The sequence below is a fragment of the Sturnus vulgaris genome, chromosome 1, assembly GCF_052056855.1.
Source record: "Sturnus vulgaris isolate bStuVul1 chromosome 1, bStuVul1.hap1, whole genome shotgun sequence".
NCBI classification, from domain to species: domain Eukaryota; kingdom Metazoa; phylum Chordata; class Aves; order Passeriformes; family Sturnidae; genus Sturnus; species Sturnus vulgaris.
In genome coordinates this window covers 28,736,436-28,758,738 of record NC_142243.1, presented here as the reverse complement: position 1 = coordinate 28,758,738, position 22,303 = coordinate 28,736,436, and the positions used below count along the sequence as shown (strand labels likewise).

Here is a 22,303-nt window from a genome sequence, read left to right as displayed (position 1 = left end):
CTAGTTTTCGTTCCTTAATAATTGAAAGCATAATAGATGGCTTGCAGAGGCTACCTTCAATGCAGTGATGTTAACTGAAGCTATATAAAATGGAACCATGATAAGCTGTATTAAAAAATTAAAAACTTTTAATGGGAAGAATGCTGGACTAACCCATACAGCGGAACAGGAGTCAACGAGCACACCTTGGCTTGTTTCTCAAAACTCTTAACATTTTATTTTTATGTAAGTCCAAACCTGGGCAATAGTTTCTATTTCTGTGTGGAAATCTGTCTAAAATTGAGAAAGGGTGACTTGAGCTCTGTGGATTTTGAAGTTCTGAGGTTTTTGAGGTTGAGAAGGGAGTTGGGGTGCGCGAGAGCTTTCTCCCAGCTTCAGGAAGCGGGCCCGGCAGTGATGACACGTACAAGAAGAAGAGCCCCCAAACCCAAGCAAACCTCCAAAGCAGCACGGCGCAGGGGAGGCAGGCACGGGCCGCTTTCTCCAAGGAGGCCCGAGAGCGGCGGGCCCGCGGGGTGAGGCGGCGAGGCCGCGGCGGGGCGGTGCGGGGGCGGGCGGTGCGCGCCTCCCGGGGAGCGCGGCGGGCGCAGCGCAGCGCGGCCGGGCCATGGGCGCTGAGGCGGGCGGCCCGCGGGACACCGCGCCGGGCCAGCAGCTCCGCGCCCTCTTCTACGCGCTGCCGCCCGGGGAGAGCTCCTTCCGCACGGTGGAGGAGGTGCCCGACTACGTAGAGAAGGTGAGAGTCCCCTCCTTTCCCACCCTGGCTGCATCGCTCGCCCTCCCCTTCGCCCACCTGCGCCTGTTTTCAAAAGCCGCAGGCGCTTCGCGGAAACCACGTCCGCGGAAGGGCATCTAAATTAAGATAAAATCGTCTTTCTCTCATAGGCTTTCTGCCTGTAAGCTGCCAGTGTAACTGTGCCCTCTATTTTCATGTGTTTAAATGATGATTTCTCCTGGTACCAAGAGTTTCCAGAGAAGCACCCCAAATATCTGAGGCTTGGTGCTAATGTTGTATTCAGCAGCATAAGACAAACAGTGACAGCAAAGTGAACTGAGGAAACAGGGAAATATGATGCTGTGTTTGGCTGTTATGGTTCTTAAAGCAAGCAAAAAGTCAGGTCTCTCTGTGCCCTTAAGTCAAGCTCAGTCAAAGACAGAAAAATAAAAGGTTTCTAATTAAAATAAAAAATAAAGATTATTTAAGAGAATTTAGAACAAATATTTGTGTTGGGACAGTGCTGTGTCCTAAATATCCAAGGGAAGAGTACAGAGGTCAAGGGTGAGAACTCCCTTGTCAGCAGGCAGCAGCATATCCTTCCCTCCCTCCCCTGCCAGTTTATTCACTTCCAAGATACCTTTGCTCCCTTCTGTCCTACCTACTGCACCTATCTTGATTGTCAGATCCTTTTGAACCCAGATCGATGTCAGCTGTTCACAGGGACAGCACATAAACGCTATTTTGTCCTTGTCAAAGTAAATTCGGCCCAGCTTTCAGTAAAGAGCTGTACTTCTTACATGGGTCTTAATAGTTCTGCCTAGCTCTTCTGGCAGGTATACCTTGGACTGCTGTGCAGCAGCTGCTGGCAGACTGCAGCGGGGGTGTCAGGGGCTGAGCAGAGCAGTGCAGCACTGTCAGCAGCTTCCTGGGAATTGTAGTATGCAGCACTCCCTCACTGAGGGATGTTATCAGCAAAGGTTGCCCTTTTGCATAAGGTAAGCAGAAAGCTGCTGCAAGCCCAGCCTGTGTGTGCAATGTCTGGTCAATGGACTGCTGCCCTCAGAGGTGTTTTGCAACTAAGCTATAGCATCATAATCAAGGAAGATCTATGGTTTTGCCTAGTCAGCTGATCTCTCCCTGCAGCTCTCTCTACTATCTCAGTCTCTTTTACTATTCCCACATTTCCAACAGAATATTATTCACTTTCTTGTCTGCAGCATACCTCAACATCCTTGGGCTTTCTTCTCCCATGTGCAATATTCAGGTCAGACATTAGCCAAAGCTGGAATTTTTTCTTCTAGGTGCACAGTTGTAAGTCTGTGAAAGGATTCTTAAAACTTTGAATTATGAAAGTGCCTGCAAGCTTCTGGTGTTGAAGAGCAGTGTTGTGATAAGCTGATAAAGGAATATTTTCTCGTAAAAAAACCCAACACGTGAAAAAGGTTTCCCATTACAGTTATACTTTGCATAAATTCCTATCATAGATTAGCTGTGCGAGATTTCCCTGACAGTGCATTTGTTGCTAGAACAGATCTTTTGATGCTTGTCTAGGTGGGCATATAAAAGTATTTTGGTGGCATAACTGTTTTAACTGTTTGGCTTTGGTCTGAGCTTAGGCAGAGTTCATCTGTCCTCTGGCCATGTCTATGGGCAGATGGCAGCTATCTGCAATCCCTCTCCAGCTGCTATTCTTGAATGTTTATGGAACAATTACACGAGCAGTATATCCATTGGATTAATCAGCAGTAGATTTAATAGTGACCTGATGAGCCTTTCAAGGAGGTCTTGGAGTGCTAACTCCTTGAGTTTGTACAGATATAGAAGTGGGTATCTGGGCTCAATTCAACACAGAACAAAAAAACTTCTAGTGTAGAGCTGGTAACAAATGAAGGCCTCAGCTCAAATAATTAACTTTAAAAGGCAATAATGATGATGTGTGTGTAAAACAAACCACTGATTACATTAGTGTCTCCTAAATAGTGTGAGACTTTGTCTCCACTTTTTTTCTGAGACACTGTAGTGGAATTTGCATCTCGGATCTGTGATCTCTTGGGTATCAGATGGATGAAAGTATTTCTAGGACATTAGATGACATGGCTACAGCTGTGGGGATATGCACCTTCCAACTTTACGCAGGTGGCAGAACCTCCAAATTCATCCAATTGTTCATGGGCTTAGTGATCTGCAAAATTGAGCTGGTTGGCTTACAAAATATAGGTACTTCACAGAAGTGGCACCTTTGAGCTAGAGTCACCAGTGCTGTTACATCTGGGTAAGAAATGACAGCAGTGGGTGAAGCAGTTCTGGTTCTGAGAACAGCATATATAGCTTAACTTGTGCAGTGTACTTTCTGTCTCTGGTTATATTGGTTATACCATTTTCAGAGGCAATGATCTGTGCCTGCACTGTTGCTGTGTATGTTGGCAGAGCTGTATGTAAAGGCCTCAAGTCCTGTTTAAAACATGAGCTGATGCTGCTGCCAGTGTCAAGTAGCAAAACTCTGCAGGAGTGCCCAGGGAAAAGTCACCCTTTCAAGAAATCTCCAAAATTCTGGGAAAAGGGTTGTGAATCTTGGATAATCATTATAGAATTTATTTTTGTAAGACTTGTTGTAATGTAGAATTCAAATCCCTTAATTTTTCCTCATTTCTGGGAAGTATGTAAATTTTCTTTCTCCAGGACAGGACATCCTGATTTTTAAAATCTATATTGATGCATGCCCATTCCTTTTAAGAGCATCCTCTTTCCTATGGGTGTAAGATTAGGCTTTCCATGCATGGTTGGTTTTTAGTTGTTTGTTGTTTTTTTTTTTCTTTTTTTATTATCTCACAATCTGCAGATGGGCAGGTGGAATGATTCTTTTTGTTTGCCAAACATAGTTTTCATGAACCATAAATTCACTTTGTATCTTGCTATGGTCTGAAATTATCACTTATGCTCGGTAAAGATTTCCATGAGTCAGATTTCAGAAGAGAGAGTCTTCTGCTGAGAACTCCAAAATGAAAGCATTAATAATCACTGTTTTCCTTTTTGATTTACTCTCTTGAGAGCTTAAAGAATAAGTTCACATTTAAGCTCAATTCACATTTTAGGGTTTGCTTCAAAGTAATGAGGCACAGAAACTTTAGTTTTACTTGAAAGTTGGTATTCTTATGTTATAAGGATCTGTGACTTTAAGAAAACAAAAACTGTTTCAAGAATTACAATAAAACTATGAATATATGCAGAATTTCAGCCTAGAATATTATTCTTTGCAACAGTATAAAGTGGAAACTGATTTTAAATGGTCCTTTGCATTCTGTAGAGTTGGTTACTTAAACCCTCTTACACAGTTCTCGGAGTAAGGCTTTCAAGTTATGGATCAGTTATTCAGGTAAATCACAAGCTAATGCAAATCCCAATTGAGTATTTCTGCTGTTGGGTGAAGAGAAAAAACCCGGAAACAGAGTAAAACATTTATGGATGAGCCAACAGTGGCTATTTCTTACCTTTGTGCCATTTTGCTTGTAGGGACAACCCTTGAAAACAATTGTAGAGATAGCCATCCTCAATGGGTTCCTTAAATGTTCCTTTTAACTGAAACAAAAAACCCTAAAAAAACAGGAAAAAAAGATACTGGTTAGGCTAGTGAGACTATTTTCTCTCTTACTGTCTGCTTTTTTCCTAAATTATTTGCATTCTTTTTCTGTTGCATTACATCTCATCCTTACACTGTGGGCTGTTTGAGTCAGGGAATGCCTTTTCATTCTCCATGACAATAGCTGTCATAGTCACATAAATAATACATACTAGCCTTATCAATGCGATAATTGATCCCATTGATCTGCTTTGGACCAAGCTTAATGGAGGTGTGTGAGAGAGATGTAGTAGTTTCTTAGATAGTAAGGAGTATGCCATAAATCTTTCCTTTTACAATCTCCTTGATGAGCAGGAGGTTAAGGATGTCTAAATGTTTCTTTATCCTCCTTTTTATGACACTCCCTATTTGAGTCAAAAAGTGATGCCAAATGCTTGGCTGTTTCACAGCTTCACAGTGGGAGGAAAATATTTAATGAAGTCAGTAAGACAGAAGTTATAATAGTGTACATTATTATAAAGTCAAGTATTTCAACTGTTTCAGAGGTTGCTAGGTAAAATGAATCATCACATGGAATACAGACATTGTACATTTCCTATTAACTGTTTTTATTTCATGAATAAGCACCTCATTTTCTCTGTTCTTAACCCATTCAGTTTGCTCTGCAGCTTCTGCTGTTCCATACCTTAGAACTGCTTGTAGTCTGTGCTAGAACTGCCTCTTAATACTGTCATTAAGTGTTTTGTAGTTTTTCTTATTAAACCTCTTTTTTCACTGCTGGAATGTACAGATGTGATAATCAACCTTTGTTTGCTAAGTTAGGAATCTGTTATTTGATTATATCAGTTAGGAAAAATACATTAAAAGTCTTGTCTACTTAGAAATGAAGCAGCTATAGAGAGCAAATCAAGGAGTATTTATATTTTCCTAGAAGGTTCCATTGATTTCAAATGGAAGGTTTTAGGGTTTCCTTATTCTTTTATTATTTTCTTTTATAATATATTTTATTATTATATGGTTTCTTATTTATTCCAAATATTGAAAAATTTACCACATTAGTTTTCTTGGGTGGTGTTTAGGCTTTATGCACAGGTCTTTCCCTTGCTTTCTTTATATCATCAGTTGGTGCCTATCACAAACAGGCTTTTAGATGCCTAAAATGCTGTTACAGAGTAAGCTAGGCACCTAAATTAAAAAGAGTCATGTTGATATTAATCTCTGTTCATCTGTTATTGTAACCTAACCCTGTACTGCTGAAGTTTATGAACTTTCACATTTTCTAGACACTATAAATCTCTTGCTGTTTGCACGGTTTGAATCATCCAATTCTTCTTTGACTGAGCAATCTGGTCTATATCCATCTTAGTCTCTTTAGTGTCCAGGCCTAGTAGGATTTCCCAGATATATCTCACTTGGCAACAAAAATGAGCACCTTCCAAAATGCAATGGCATTTGCAAAGACAACGTGCTTCTATTAAAATGTATGGGCAGGAGCAGCCTCTCTTCCACAGCAGTGCAGTTTGGAGGGCTCCCGGCAGTGCAGCTGTAGGTGTTTGCAGGTCATTTGAAGGGAGCAGAAGCCTTATGGGGCAAATATGGCAGTGGTGCCTCCCAGAGTGGTGCAGAACTGGTCTTGCATTTCTCTTGCCCTGCAAAACATGGTGGGAATTTTATGCCTTAATATAACCAAAAAGCAGTTGTCTAAATGTTTCAAAGGTCACCTAAAAGTTTTCTACAGAGCAAGGAAGGCTGTTGAAGGAACATTTGCATACACAGAGATCTGATAACTCCTTCCCATTTTCCTTGCCACAGGCCCTCTAGATTTCGGTGGTGATGGCTAAAACACTGCCACTGCCTAATTCCTTCCACCCGTGAAGTGCAAGGACTGTTAGTACTCCAGTGTCAGTAAAAAAAATAGAAAAAAATCCGAAACTCTACCGCTTACTGTTAGTCAAGCCTTTTTCTTGTTTCTTGAGATGATAAAAGATTGAGAACAGGTGTGACAGTCTTTGATGATGAAAAATGATGTTGTCACTAAAATGTTACCTGTCCTACCACCAGTTACAGCCACACTTTTCACTAATGGGTGCTGTTGCTGTGAATTTTCACCTTGCCAGTTGATCTGGGATAGAAGATGGACAGTGAGAATTGAATCCTGCACTAAAGTGGTGTTGTGACTGAGAAATGCTTCAGTCTTTCTCATCATTATACTTTCTTGCAGAAAGGCAGAAACTATTTTGCAGTCAGTACAATCCCAAAGAAAAAGGGGAACATTGTATCATTGTCACTTGGTCTGGGAAGAGAACATGGTGTATGGCCCAAATTGGAACGGGCTGCATAGTTACTGGGCTCACTGATGAAAGCACGTACAGAAGAGCTGTTGTTATCTGTAGTGAAAAGCATGGCAATAGAAATGCCAAGTAGAAAGAAACTCACTTACTATATCTTTCAGATTATAATGTTGGATGCCAAATTCAGTGGCTGAAAACACTCAAAAAACTTCATACAATATCAAATCCAAACCAGATTCTGTTCTACTTTGTGCACAAATATTGGTACTCTGACTGATTTACTTAAATATGAGAAATATACATTTGGAAAGACTTTTGCATTTTGTTGTGATAATGTTTGATTTTTTGTGCAGATTATACAAAAGAAAACATTGTGGGAGGAGGTTACTGCAATAGATTTATGCTGGTGTTGTGGATTAAGTGCTAGCCTTGGTTGTTCTGATTTGTAAGGTCCATGTGGAGCTTTATCACAGGAGTAACTACTAAAGTGCCAGCCAATCTGGGAACCATCTCACTGCATAAAATGCTGTTAGGAAGAGTGTATCTAATTTTATTTTGGTGTAACTTTTTCTTTTTTTTTCCTTCAAACTATTTTTAGAGTATTCCATTCTTCATTGCTTTTATTGGGCTGGAGTTTGCTGTCAGCTGGATTCAGAAGCGTAAGCTGCCGGGTCGGATCAATGATGGCATAAGTTCTCTTTCCTTAGGTATCCTGTCCCGACTACCAGAGTGAGTATACAGTCTTGAGGTTGTTTGGGCTTTAATTACTAAGAAGGAAGGAAATGGAATTATGTATTGAAGCTGTTACTGCTAATACAAAATTATTAAAGGCATCTGGACCTTTCTTTATGCAATTAAATTTTAGTGACCTGTATAAAATCTTTCTAATCTGTAAGGCTAAATATGATTCCTGCAGGATGTTGTCCAGCTCCACATTACCAATTTATCATCAATTATATTAATCTGTGTTGGGTCTTGCTGTCACCTTTTGCTGTTTCTGGGACATAACCTGACTTTGACTATATCTTACGTTAGACTAGATTTTAGAATCTGGATTTTCTTTCATTAAAATACAGAAAGAAGATAGCAAAATAAAAATGAGCAAACTAGTATATTATTTTTGTTGGCTTTTAAAAATAAAACTGTGTGCATAACTAGATCGATAGAACTGTGAATATGCATGTGATCCGAAGTGCTTTGAACACAGTCATAATCTTACATTTGACTTCAATGGATTTTAATTCTTGAGAGAATTGTTGCAAGCATGATCATATAATTCACTCTCCAATGTAAAGGCAATAAGACTTACCTGAATTAGTTTGGTGAGCAGAGTTGTATTTTAAAGAAATAGCCACTGTGAATTAACTGTGAATCTCAGTGAAAAAAATCCAGCAAATTGCTCTGTTTTCCAGAAGCTTTAGTTACTTGTAAGTAATATCATGTTTTAGATATGCCTTTTCATGATATGAGCTTCCAGATGATAGATTTTATTGCATCTTTTCTTTTCAACTGGAATTACATTTCTGTTCCCCATGTATGAATTTGCAGGTGACCATCAAATTGTATATAATCTCTTCATTATAAGAAGAAAAGTTTTTATTATTTGAGTTTGGCTATATGGTGTATTTGCAAGTCTTTCAATTATTCCCCCAGTTCTTTTTCAGAATCCTCTGCAGTTTTTCAGCCTTCTTAGTGTTGATGTCTCAAGTGCACTCCATATTTCAGAAATTACTACATCAGTGCCAAATAATGAAGTCATTTGTTCTCTATTTCTACTTGTTGTTCCTCCCTTTATATATCCCAGATCCTTTGAGCCGTCTTTCATCCCTGAATACTTTTTTGGATTCTGTGGCTTACATTCCTCATTCATAGGCAATATGTTCTTACATTTGACCACATAGAAATACATGGATTGTACATTTGGTCCTTCTGAAGTAGCCTAAATCCATGCAAAGTTGTCTTTCTTACCTAGAGGTCCCTGTCACTGCAAACTTTACTAGAAATCTTTTCTTTCAATCCAGATTCTTGATCAGATACATTAAAAGAGCATAGCAACAACAAAAAAATTATCCATTCTGGCTAGTAGAACTCATTTTGTGCAATGTATATATCACCCTCTTTGTAATCTGTTGATCATTTGCCATTTGGTTGATTTTTTAAGCTTTCTTATCAATGCAATCTTCGACAAGGTCCATTAGGTACAAAGACAGTTTCTGATAGATTATGTTAATTATCAATAGTAAATATCCCTGATGAAACGTTTTAAAGACACACTCAAAAACTCTTCAAATATCTGAAAATGAGAGGCATTAACTTTCAGTATGAGAACTACTCAACCATAAAGTTATGTCTTCAAACAAAGTTACGTCTAAGTTATTTCAGAATTTCGTGAAGTTATTTTACAGTTATTTTATAGTGTACCTGTATTCAAACCATTTTTAATGATTTGTGAGCATAATTTTGAAGGAGCAACATTCAAATTTTCAATATATTTAATGAATTAATTAAATATTTATCAATACATTTGATTTGTGTGCAGCAACACACAACCCTGATAATGGGTTTCTGTAGTCTGCATGAAGCTAATATTGAAATAGATCAAATGTCGCTTCTTCAACTTAACCCAAATTTTTTAAACTTGACAGGCTTACCATGCTGAATATTTACCTTTATTCATCTGAAATACTCAGAACTGATTAAGTTAAACAAAGGGCCTGAGATACATGTAAAATAAGTTGGAATGGTTTTGCAAGTCCTTTTGGCTTTATTTTAAGAATACTGAAACACTTGAGATACACTCATTCCTGGAAGAAATGCTTGCTAAGAAAACCAGTGTTGTGTGTGTGGAATGCAGCTTTGCAAGGTGCCGAGTACTTTTATTATTTTGGCACTCAGTCCTTTGCTGCAGAATTTGGCTTGTGGGCTATGCAGTTTTCTTTTGCAAGGTTGTTTCAATTGAGTAAACCAAATGATCCTTAAGGACTCAAAAGTTTGCAGGGTCAGGCAAATCTCCAAGATCAGTACACCTATTTATTGTTACACCAGTACAAGAAGTCACTTCCAGGTTGCTTGTGCAGCTCTCATGACTGGAAATACCAGACTCTCCCCAGCCGTTCTTTCCAAAGAAGAGTCCTGTAAAACCTTTAGCTTTTTGCTGAATGTGAAAGAAGCAGGCAAAATACAGACTTCCTAAATTATTTAATCTCATGTTAGTGTCACAATTCTAATGGTGACTGCTTAGTGTAACACCTCTTTTATAAGTAAGAGGAGTTGTGAATAACAGACTGGCTAAAAAGGCTTGAACTGAAAAAACCAGAACACTTTACCCTTCTGTCTTGTGCTTCCATGGTGTGAAAGAACTGGGTCAGACAAAAAAGGGGAAAAAAACAGCACAGGCAAAAATCGTTGCTAAGATTTTCACTTCAGTCTTTCCCTTTCAGGAAGAAAAAAGGTAGGGAAAGTTGACAGAAACTGCTAAAACAATATTTCAGCAGAACCCGCAGCATCAGGGGAAATAGTAGTGCAAATCATTAACAGCTGAAGGTTAGATTAACACACCATTGATTGTATCCTCTCCCAGGGACTAATTTTCATTTTCTCAACTAGCAGCAATGGTTTGCCACTTCCTTAAAAAAATCTGTGGTTGGGTCTAAAATGGTGGCTTCAGTCTATTAGTTAAAATGAAGCTTCAAATGTATCATTGCAAAGAGGTCTTTACATTTAATGAAAAAATTAGGAGTCACTAACCATATTCAGCCTCTAAGTATTTTTTTCCATTTCACAGTCTGTATAACAGAACTACTGCTTATCCTGAGGGCAAACAGTATTTATTTAGTGTTTCATACTTCAGCTTTCTGTTGAGAAAGTACAAATCATGAATTGTTGATACTTATATGCCAAATGATAAAATGTAGGTGCAAGAGGAAAAGTCTAATCAGACAAGGCAACGTTTTTGTTTTCAGGCTTGTTAGACTCAACAGCAAGCAGTAAGTTGAATGGTTTGTGCATACATATCATCTCTTGTAAAGTACATTTCTTAAACAAAATTTTCTCTGCATTAATGCATGCTGTGCATTCCTCTGCATGTATAAATACTAAATTTTTTATGGAATGAAAATTAATTGGGAGAAAGGGAGGAACTTGTATTACTAAGTTTACTCCCAGCATACTAAATGTTGGTAAAAAAATTCTGAGAACTTTTATTCTAAATAAATAAATAAATAAATAACTTTTCTAGCTAACCATTGCCAAGAGACTTTAAATGCTGCTTTAAAAATATTCTCCCAAGAGAAAGTTTATTTTGGGTATGAATATCTATTTTACAAGTATGTGCATTATTTCATATTGACCCATTTCTTCTTTTAAAGCAGCAGAACATAAATCAAAAAGTGTTTGGGGGATAACTGAGGTAGGTATATTTTCAAACTAGTTGGGAAAGTATTTGTCCTTTATGGTCATGCTCAATTGCCAATTTTTAGTGTTCTGCTCTGCAACACAGTTGTATAGTGTATGAGTGTATATGTATATAATGTATGACACAGTTTGGTCAGTCAAATCTGCAATGAACTTCTCCATTTCTAAAGAGAATATTAAAGTCTGTATACATTATTTACCTTGATTTCTGAGTCCGAGGAAGTTGGTGTTCTTTGAATTGTTGAACATGAGAATGGAATGAGTAAATGCTTTTTGATTAGTTCATGCTATTAAGTATCTTAAGATATCTACCATCAGCAGAAATTAAATCAAAGGATTACAAATCCTGTTTCTCCTGTAGACCAGTGTATTCAGGTTTGTACATCATCTGGATTTTAAATAATCTTTTTTCTGAAGCTGGATTGAAGAGGTAATTTCATGTACATTTTAGACCAACAGTGCTCCCAAATGAAGCGCTTTTGATTGACTGATACTTTTGGTTGCTTGTTCCTCTCTCTGTACTCTGTACCTTCACTCCTCTTTGGCCAGCATCAGTGTTTGTGTTGCCCTGGGGTGAAGTGGCTTGGGAAGCAGGTCCAGCACCTCCCCATCACATTAACATGCGTCAATTCTTCCTATGTCTATGCTCAATCTTGTGCTAGAACAAGAAATGCTTTTGCTTTTGTAGTGTTAGTGAGTTATCTGCTCTATAACATATATAAAATTGCAATCTGAAACCAAATGTTTTCAGTTTTTAAGAGTAACAAAATGCAGAGCTGATTAGAATACACTTGCTTCAAGTTGGTGCAAGTTATCCACAACGTTGTGGAGCTAGATGTGTCTTGAGAGAACAGAAAAAAATTGCCTGCATGGATTTAACCATTTGAAGTATGTGCTAGTTTCCTGAAATATCTATTAGATACGTTGTATGTGACTATAGAAAATTATAATCTCATATATTAATGATTGCATTTCTTAGAAGAAAATTTGATACATGCAGTTTCTCATAAATTATATTTTTCACTTCAAGACTTATTAGCTACGTTTTTTCTCTACATCTGTTTGACTAAGACTTTGGACAGATGTTTGTTTAGAGCATGGTCAGATGTGTGGCTTCTGGTCCAGCTGCCCCCTCAGATCTGCCAACATAACTGCACATTTAATTGCTCCCTAACCTGGTCCTGACAAAGTGATCTCGCTAAAAGTAGAAACAAAAGCCTCCCAAGAACCATAAAAGAGGTGTTTAAACTCAGCTGCATTCATTTTGACAGAGCCAGGTCAAGGAGCAGCTATGCATGCAATTACGGTGGCAGGTCTGAGGGCTGGTAACCACCACACTTAGGGCAGTGATGAGCAGATGGGGCCAAACTGGAAAGGTAGTCACTTAACCTGGTTAAATGGGAAGTGGAGCTGCTGTGCCATGCCATGCCCTTAAACCAACTGAACTTCTGGCTACTGCACTTCTGTCTTTCTTGTACTCACTCTCTTTCTCTTGTGTTGGTTCAGGTGCTCATCTGATCCCAAGTGGAGTTATTTTAGTTCACTCTGAGCAAAAGGATGTTTGCTTTAGACAGAGAGACAAGCAAGTTGTCTGGGAGTGGAAAAGGGGCAGCCAAGAGCTGTCAGGCTTTAGGCTCAGTCTCTACAGAAGTCACAATCTCTGCAGTCACAATCATGCCTACAGTAGCTAGTTATGGCAGTTTAGGGCACTGTCAATAGATGTGTCCAAAAAATAGAATTTTTAATAAGTACCAGGCCTGAAGAGGCAGAATCTACTCACCTACCTATTTGTCCAGCTCTCCAAGTAGCACTAGGTAGTTGCATAATTCACAAGAGCACCCTACTGGCTTCACTCTCCCATATACTCTGTTGATTGTTCCCATATTTTGCCAAAGATCACATCCCTCACAGCTCTGTCAAAGGAGCAGGTTTTGAATTAACTCACTAATCTTCTGTAGGTAAAACAGTCAGAGTAAGATAAACAATTTCAGTAAGAAGGTAGTGCTGTGCAGCAGCATCTGATAGGATTTTCACCAGGCAAGCCTGACTCTGGAAGTGGATTTTCAAAATCGGTTCAATTAAACGCATGGTAGTAGCTGTCTTACCTGAACAGTTTTTGTATAATCTAATTAGTTTGTTGGTTTTTTGTTGTTTTCTAATCTGGTTTGCATTGATGAACCAATTGGGATTAAGTTAGTAAATCCTGTGTGGATTAAGTATCCTATGTTCTTACTGTATCACTTTAACACAGTTTTATAATTTTTGTGTAAATCGTGCCATGTCCTCCATTAAGTCCAAATCCATCTGTGCCCAGTAAAGATTCTACTGCTTCCTGCCTGCTCTCTCATGCTCACCACTACCTCCCTAATCCATTTTTACCATTTGAACCTTTCCCAGTCATATCAGCAGCTTTATATTCAGAGTTTCAAATTGTAGAATTTTGGTTCTCTGGTTCCTTTTGGTTGAAGCAGGCTGGAGAACACAAGTGGGCATAACACAGGAATACCAGTGAGACAGTGCTACTTTTTAATGATGACTAAGGAAAGATCTGAGCCAGAAGAATTTGAATCTCTAGAGTTTCTAATGAAATGACATATAGGCTACCTTGCATTACAAGGAAGGATTAGGGAAAGCTTGGATATTCTCAAACTAATTGACTGAAGCAACTGGTAGTCCCTATCTGCCATAATGTACTACAGATCGCTGTATTTCACACAAACCTGTTAGGGATCTAATTGATCTTTTAGGTTGTAACCTCCTACACAGAATGCAGATTTTTCTACATCCTTAGTATCATATCATGGTCTTTTTCTGTACAGTGGGGCCAGTAAGTGACTTGGTGATTGTCCATTCTTAATGTCAGGGCTCAGCTTTACACCTGCCATATCTTTAGAAAAAAAGAGAAGCTGTCAGGGTACATTTTCAAATATACTTGTCCTCGTCTGTGAAAGTACATACTGTGAACTGAATTTACCCTTATTGAAAATACGGTATTAAGTTCAGTAGTCTCTGTAGCTCACAAAATATACCGATTTCTCAAATCCATTAAATGTGCAGATTTTTTATTCCATGTTTTTTGTATTTTCTTTATGCTAAATTTGTCATTTTTCACACATTTTGAAAAAAAACTCTAAGAAATTGCTTCTGTATAGACTACCCTTCTGACTGAAGGACATCTCTGCTAAACAATGAATTAATCTTAAATCGGGGCTCCACTAGATGGAGCACAGGGGTAGCATTTTTAGAGCTGACCAATCTAGTTTCTTGGGTCAACATTTAGAAGTTAGGAAAATTGGGGAAAAATGTCTCGTAATGATTCTGTAAACCAGTGTTACAGATCTGAAACGAAGAGACTTTCACCACTGTGTATCATGGTCGAAAACAAACTATCTTTCAAAACATTCAGAAGTATGACCAAAGGAGTGCAACACAAATTCTCATGTAAATATTCTTCCTTATTTCATCATTTGATGCGTTATGATGCTTCACTGTATTTTTATAGACCATGGGAACTCTTACTAGTTCCTTTAGTTTTTCTGAATCTATCTAGAACAATCTTAGTTGAATAGAATACCCTTTTCTCATTACTTGTTTTTATGTGACCGTTGAGAATATTATAGGCTTGTTCCCAACCTAACTTAAACTGTAATGCGAATTTGCTCATTTCAATGGAACAACCAAGTAGGACAGATCAAAATCTGACCCTCGACTGGAAAAAGGTCCTAGTCAAGCATTTTTATTAAACTCATTTGGTGATGTTTGTACAAATATTGAAAAATCAGGAGCATTGCCTTGTAGGAGATGACATTGTAGAATATTTCAGTCTGGTGTATTCTGATAATACTGGAATAGAATTTATTGCCCCCAGTTCTGGGCAGGTATAAATAGGCATTAAAAATACAACTTCTATTCTCATAAAAGAAGAGGAATAAACCACAATGTCAAAAGCTCAGTCATATTGAAGGTTTTAAACTAGGCTTTTTAGTCTTTTAAAGAGACTGTGTAATTAAAAGTATCTGAAGACCTTGTATGAGTTTAGGGCATAATGAGTTACTGCTGTGGGTTATATCACTGAAGGCAGTGGAATTTCTCATGAAAATATCTCTGTTGTATTTTTAATTGATGCAATTAAAAATATACTTATTTATGAGCAAAGATAAACAAGTGACTTGAATTATGTAGCAAGACTGGAACTTAATAATAAAAAAGTGTAACACTGTTTCTATTTTTCTTCCAACACCTGTTGTTTCACATTTTATACCACCCTCTACTGTAAATTAATATTAGTGTCATAAATTAGAGGATAAAAAGTGAAGTGCAACAGGAATAGGCTTGGTGAATAAAAGGGCACCTATGTCAGGCAGAATATTGTGCAATAATATGTACAATACAACTAGTAGGGATACCTGAGTCTCCTCCTTTTTACTTCATTTCGAATTTGATATTTTCTTTTGTCCTTGAGGAAAACTGAAGGTTTGTATTGTTTAAGTTTAAATGCTGGAGAAGAAAGCCATACTGAGGAAGAGGAGAGGCTTTGATTCAGCTTTTGTGTCTGGTGGGAACATTTTCTCAAAATGTAGGTGCTATTTCCTGTAATCAAGGGTTTTCCAGAGCCTGATAATAATTTCCCAGCTGTATCATTTTGGTGAATTATTTTTTAGCCTTGGGTTATTTCATGACTGGTTTTGCATATTAAGAATGGGAGAGGAGATCATATTCATCTTGATGATAGAAAACAGGGAATAGAACTCCCACAGCTCCCTCTCCCTTTCCCTCCACCTTGTGGAAAGTTTGGCTTTGTGCTAAAGCGTGAAAAAAGCCTTGACTGCAGTGTGTCAGGCATATTTCAGCTCGATTTGTGTCAACCCTAATAAGTCAGCTGACAAGGTAATAAATTGGGTGTCTGTTCAAGACCTGGCACCTGTACAGGAAATAAAAGGGGATTTCAGTTGCAGCAGATTTGCTTTGTTTTACAAATGGATCTTTTCTCAAGGCTTCTCTACCTCCATCCTCCTTATTCTCTTTACTAAAATCATGTTATCAGAATGTTTATTTCAATTGTAGCTGGAGCCAGTTTTTCGTCTGGAAAAGAAAGCTCTATGAGTATCCTTGGAAATGATTTCCATTCTGAAATAAAACCTTACAGAGCATTTAATTATTCATGTATCCTGCTGTTACATAAATGGTCTGAATAATTTCAAATTATTGAGAAACTGCCTTTGTTCAGCATTTTGAAACTTCACATTTATATAGTTTGAATCAGGCTAGGAAAACAGAATTTATTTAACCCAGGGAAACTGTATTAGTAATATCTCACTATTTTTAATGATAATATAACCTTGTGACCAGGGTGTCTTAACATGCTTCCCTCTGTGCCTGACCTCTAAGAATGCAAGTCTGTTACAGCCCTTGAGATCAGAGCTTTTGTAGGTCCAGCTGTAGGGTTGTGTTTTTAGCTCAGGGGCACCAGGTCAATTCCCAGTGTGATGTGAGGTGGTGACTGCAATAGTGGTGAGAGCTGAGGCAGTTTCCTTGGACTACTCACTTTTGGTACACAGATCTTCCTCCATGCTTGGAAAAGAGACAACAGCTCCTGTCTCTGACCCTTTTCATTTTTGGTGAGTATCCTGGGCATCATGGAAGGAGTTTCCTAAAGGTGTGGTTTCAGGCCCTATGGCTGGAGGAAGCAAAACAGGACCTTGTATTCTTTGAAATGGGCAGCTGCCTTTTCTTCCAGTTGAATTTCTTCCACCTTTTCCCTCCTTCATTATCCCAGAGGGATCTAGAATAAGTAGATCTTCATTTCCACACGGAGAGTTCATCTCCCAGAATTTCCTTCTCGGACTTTTTTAATTAGAGGAAGTGATAATCTGACCCAGTGGAAGGTGAAGGGGGAAATGGTTTATTAAAAACAAATATTATTGCCATTAATTAAGGTATGTACGATCTTTAGAAGCAAGGAGACAAGAACTCTCAAGGTCATAACAGTTGCCTAAGTGCACTTTGCACATAATAAGAAAATTTCCAGCAGCAATGTTTAAAATCCAGGAAGATAAATCTATGGAATGTATATAATAAAGTTTTCTATACAGTCTATCTCTTTTAGGATTTATTACTCTTTATGCAGAGGATTGGACTAGATGACAAAAGCCTTACCTATCCATTTCTGTCACATTTATGGTTACAACATTTAAATGAGGAAGAAGTTTTCTTAAGTTCTCTTAGTATTTTCAAGAAGTGAAAAAGGAACTTGAGGGGAAAAAAAAGAGGGAATATAAACCTTTAAAACTCCAGGTGAACTTTAGGAATTGTAATTGAATGCAAGCTCTGGTCTTTCCTATCACACTGTAAATTAAAAAAAAATACTTAGTTAAGCAACTCTTCTTTCTCCAGCACTGCCTAGTAATATGATGGATTACTCTAAATTAATTACAGTAATCAGCTATCGTTATGTGCTGTAGAGTTTTGATTCAAGCATGAAGGAAAGAATGTACAGCAAATTGCATATATAAAAAATGTGTTGCAGGGTTAGCTCAAGGTTTACACCTTGGCCTCAGCCTGTGGAAAAAAAAAAAAGGACTCGAGGGTGAAATACTGAAAGCTGATCAAAAATGGAGGAAATGTTCCAGGTCACATATCTTTGGATGTACTGCAAAGGCATTATATGTTAATAAAAGCAGAAGAATAAAGTAAGAAAACAGTACCTAATAATAACTGATACTCTATGTTGCAAGAGGTGTTTTAAATTTCCTGGTCATTGAAAAGATGTTAAGAAATGCCCATTTCTTTGTGTTTGAATAATATCAGCTCCCTTCTGACCTGTTGTGAAATAGATTGAGAATTTATACTGAACTTTACAGATTCCTCATGAGGTGAATTGCAAAAATCTGCTTGGACACATATAATCTTCTTTAAAAATATTTATAGAACACAGCTCTTATGAAAATTAAACATGTTCCAGGTGTGTATGGTCCACCTTCTGGGCATAGCCAAGTTGTTTTTGAAGTGGTAGATGCACCTGTCCTTGCTAGTCAAGAGAAATTCTTCATGGTCAAGCTGCTAAAATGAAATGAAATTTCATGGGGTTTGTTGGGTCTTGGTTTTATTCAAGAGAAAAACTTGTATGATTATAGCAAAGTTGGGAATGAGCTGTAGGTAAGAGGTGCACTTGGCTGTGGAAAAAATACTAATTCTTTTCTTCCTCAGCAACAAGTACTTGCAGTGCTTCAGCTCTTAGGATAAAATGGTGGATGTGATACTATTATGCTTGCAGGCTCTAATTGGGAAGTTGGGATTTTCAGATGACTCTTTTTCTTCATTAATAGTGAAACTAGCACCACAGAAACTCAAGGTGTTTTCTTCTAGCTTTATTCAAAACACTTATGGGAAGAGGTACTGATGCCAGGAGTATGAAAGCTCAAATAAATGTCTTTTTAAAAAGATGGAGTTCAGCTGTAACACGGGCAATGGCTTGCAAGCTGAAACAACCATGTTTGCTGAGCTTCCCTTCTGTTTCAGTGCAGCTGCCCAAAAGGACAGGGTATGGCCAGACTGTTTTCAGGGATGTTTTCCAGATGTGTGAAAAAAGTCTTTAAAGGGGAAAGAGTATATATCCTTTTTTAGTTTTACAGATTCTAGTATTTTTCTGGCCATGCTGCCAACTGTATCGAAAATAATCTAGCTGAAAAAAAAATAGGCAAAAAAGAGAGGGTATTAAATATCTCTGAGAAGTGGTACTGAGGCAAGAATGAGCAGATGTGGACAGAGATGCACAGAGACTCTTTCAGATGATTTCAATGTAAGGTGAAGTTCTAGATGAGACTAAAGTGAAAAAGAAATGTTGGTCTGTCCTTTGGCTTAGATTTTGCATGGCTGTAACACATGTGCAGTTTCTTACCACTTCTATTTAGATAGTGTCTACAGGTGTGCTATCTGCAGTGTTTTTTGAAGCTCCCTGAATTTGTATCCCAGTCTTTCTTCCACTGTGATTATGTTTTATAGGTTTTTGAAGTCTTGCACGACTTTGTGCAAAAGTGTTGCTGATAATTTTTCCACCTCCTTCCCACAAAATAGCAGCAGCATAACATCTGATAACTATATTTTGTGTGTGATTATCTTATTTCTTACTCTTAGGCCCTTAACTGAGGTGAATTTCACCCACTGATATATTAAAAAAGGATATTTGTGACATTTCTATAATTAGTATCTTTCTCCTACTTCTCTTTTTTTCTATTTGCTGCTTTTCAGAGGCCGATGGAATTCAGTTCACCACAGTTTCACTGTATTGTCAGCAAGACAGCAAAGGATAGTAGCAGGAGAAGGTGTGAGGAATCTGCTACAAATCCTTCTGTGGACTAGTTTCTTCTACAAAATTGCCAGTTTAAATATATATGCATCTGCTGCACCTTTTCGCAGCTACCTAAGCCAATTGTCACCTGGACCATCCAAGTGCCTACAGCCTCTCACCATTCATACCTGGGTTTAGTGCTTCTCGATTTGTCCAAAAGCTTACCCTGCAAAATCAAAGTAATTTGTTAGCAGGTAGCTCAGGGCTCCAGTTGGTGAAATGAGGTGGTAGGGTGCTGAGAGGAAGGTGTGACCATGGCAACTCAAATTTATATTAATCTGAGCAGCTGTGGAGGGGTTACCACTTGGTTTTGCCTGCCCATTCCAGAACTACGTTCTCTCTCCTTCTCCTGGTCTCAGTGCTGAGACTGTGTTAGGCCAGGGACAGCTACTCTGTCCCTGTAGTCCAGGAACTTGGCAGCAGTAAGAGCTTCTGTCTGGTGGGTTGCCTTGCCTTTGCAAATTCATGATTTTTTTCCTTTCTCAGAATCCTGCCATTTCTCTCTACCAATTGCTCTTCCCTTTCTTTTCAAAGGCACTGGTCTTTGTCTCTTCCTGCTGCACTTATCCTCTTTTAAAGTGAAGCAATATGCTGAGCAGATCAAACATTTCACTGCTCCGAGACGTCCTGTCTCCTTCCATGTTCTTTCTTGTAATGGAAGACGTCAGGGTATTTTAATGTAATACATTAGTGTTTCAGCATAATTGCTGCTACACTTCAATCACTTCTGACTTCCTAGTTAGCGAGTATGGGCTTCTTCCAGAGTTGGGAAACAGGAAGACCATAATGCCTGCAGATCCCAGGAGCACTTCAGCCTTCAAGCATACCTAATGGCGCAACATGGGTGGTGAGTGGGTGGGAGTTGGTTTTAGAAATCTTGTACGCACCAAGCAAAGGTTCCACTGAAGTCAATAATAATGTTACTTGACAGAGGTTGAAGAATTTAGAGACTGGTTTTATGTATTGTAAAAAGACTTCCAGCTGGTAAATTGTAAATATATAAAAGGTTCTGAAATTAAACCTGACAGAATTACTGATAAAAATTTCTGGATCTCTATTTCAGTGTTTTATTCAGAAGTATTGAGTTAATTAGTTACATATACGTATGGAATAACTACAGACTCTTTGAACTGCCCTGGGACTCGCCATGGACATGGTATTTGACACTTCTGGGAGTGGACTTTGCATACTACTGCTTTCATCGCATGAGCCATGGTAAGACTTAACAAGTTTTTTGTGTTTGAACATACAAAATACATCAGTTATCTATTAATAAAGTGAAGTATTCATTTTTTTTCTATACTTAATCTACTCTAAGCATATATAACTGCTCTTCTTCCCAAGGGTTAGCAAAAATAAAGTTTAATGGAAGACAGTTAATGCATCATACATGCAGTAAACATGATTTTGTGAAAGGAGTATCATTTTGAAAGCAGTTCAACAGAGAAAGTGAAGTATCATGAAGAAAGGTAAGGAAGAAATACTAAGTACATAAAAATTTGGGTTCAATAACCCTATATACCTGTATGAAATATACAGCAAAGTACAGATAACTATTTCAATATAATCTGGTAGATATATGAACTAGAGAGCAATAAAAAGCAAGTGGCCAAAATAATGGAGGCTGTGTAAATTATGTCAGCCATTTCTGTACATATCTGTCTGTCTCAGCACATATTTCTGTTCTTTAGTAAAAACAAATATCAGCACTAGCCTTTTATACCCTATCTGAAAATGCAATAACACTTTGTATCAATCCTAGTTCTGGGTCTGACCTAAAGTCTGTAGCAATGAAATAAAAATATTTTTGTTCTTTAAGAGGCTTTGGACTGAGCTTCTCAAGGTCGAGTGCCCACAGCTCACAGAAGCTGTGGGATGTAGTAATGATACTTAATGTAATGTGCTTTCAGAAAGGGAAAATGCTCTGCTGCCAGTAGGTCAGTGGAATATATGGAAGTAGGTAAGAAAGGAGCCTGAGCTGCTGCGAGGAGTGGAAGAGAGGAAGGGTCCCTCCCAGGTGGGGATGGCAGGCGGGTGTGAGAACAATGCAGGGTGGGTGTAAAGGGATAACAATGGTGGGGGGACGTGGCGGGAGGTGAGGAAGCAGGGGGAGCTGGAACAATGTGTCGAGGGGGACATCACTGCCGGGAGCTGGGAGCCCTGCGTGGGTGTATGGAGACTGGGAATACACTTCACAAACAATGACATTAACAGTGCTGGCAGGGCTACAGCCTCAGGCTGAGAACTGCACCAGAGCAGGAGGCTATTCCTGTGTTTTAAAATAAAAAAAATTGCCTTTAAGTGTTAGAAAATCACTAGCTTGGTTCTGCTTTCTCTGAAGTCAGTGGTAAAATTCCCACTGGCAGTGAAGGGAACAGGGCCATCTCTGCACTCTCTGAAGCAATGGTTGTATTTCTGTTCCTGCAGCAAGTTTGCATTTACTCTTCTCTGTTTTTGTTTTTGATGGAATACTTTGGAATTAATCTCAATAGGTGTTTTAGAAATAAAATACAAACCAATTCTATATGTAATGGAGTTGAAGAAACTATGAAAATGCTGCTCTTAAGAAGGTCAGTGCTGAGCTACTCAATAAAGGTTAATTTACTCTTCCAGGTTACAGAAATAGTGTTCGCTGTTATATCTGTGCTACTTACTAGGGAACTGATGAAACATTGTAGAAAATCACTCTAACTGGAGCATTTAGTTAAACCAACACTTCTCTGGTCAAACAATGATGAAATCTGTAGCACAGCAACACAGCTGCAAAAGTCAGCTGCATTGGAAGTTGCTGAGGAAATTCAGGGAGAGGGTTTTAAAAAGTCATGAAAAATATCTTTGCAAATTGAGAAGGAAAGGCACGGGTAAAGTTGCTGGTACAAGCAGACAAAACACACCTTTGCACTAGAAAGTGACAGGTCCTAGTGATTCACGCTTGGATCCTACAGCAAAGTTAAAAA

At 38.4% G+C, this 22,303-nt stretch overlaps 1 protein-coding gene across 2 annotated transcripts in view; it reads left to right on the top strand.

The window, feature by feature from the left end:
* The first annotated feature begins 576 nt into the window (after positions 1 to 576).
* AGMO (alkylglycerol monooxygenase) overlaps positions 577 to 22,303 on the top strand; it is a 186,660-nt gene continuing 164,933 nt past the window's right edge. The window contains exons 1-3 of one of the 2 annotated variants that reach the window (XM_014893618.2): positions 577 to 736; positions 7,185 to 7,315; positions 20,410 to 20,561. In XM_014893618.2, coding sequence (XP_014749104.1) covers positions 608 to 736; positions 7,185 to 7,315; positions 20,410 to 20,561 — 412 coding nt within the window. In that variant the 5' untranslated portion in view covers positions 577 to 607. Of the gene's footprint in view, positions 737 to 7,184; positions 7,316 to 16,484; positions 16,618 to 20,409; positions 20,562 to 22,303 lie in introns of those variants that run through there. The other variant, XM_088162450.1, reaches the window with a different exon arrangement.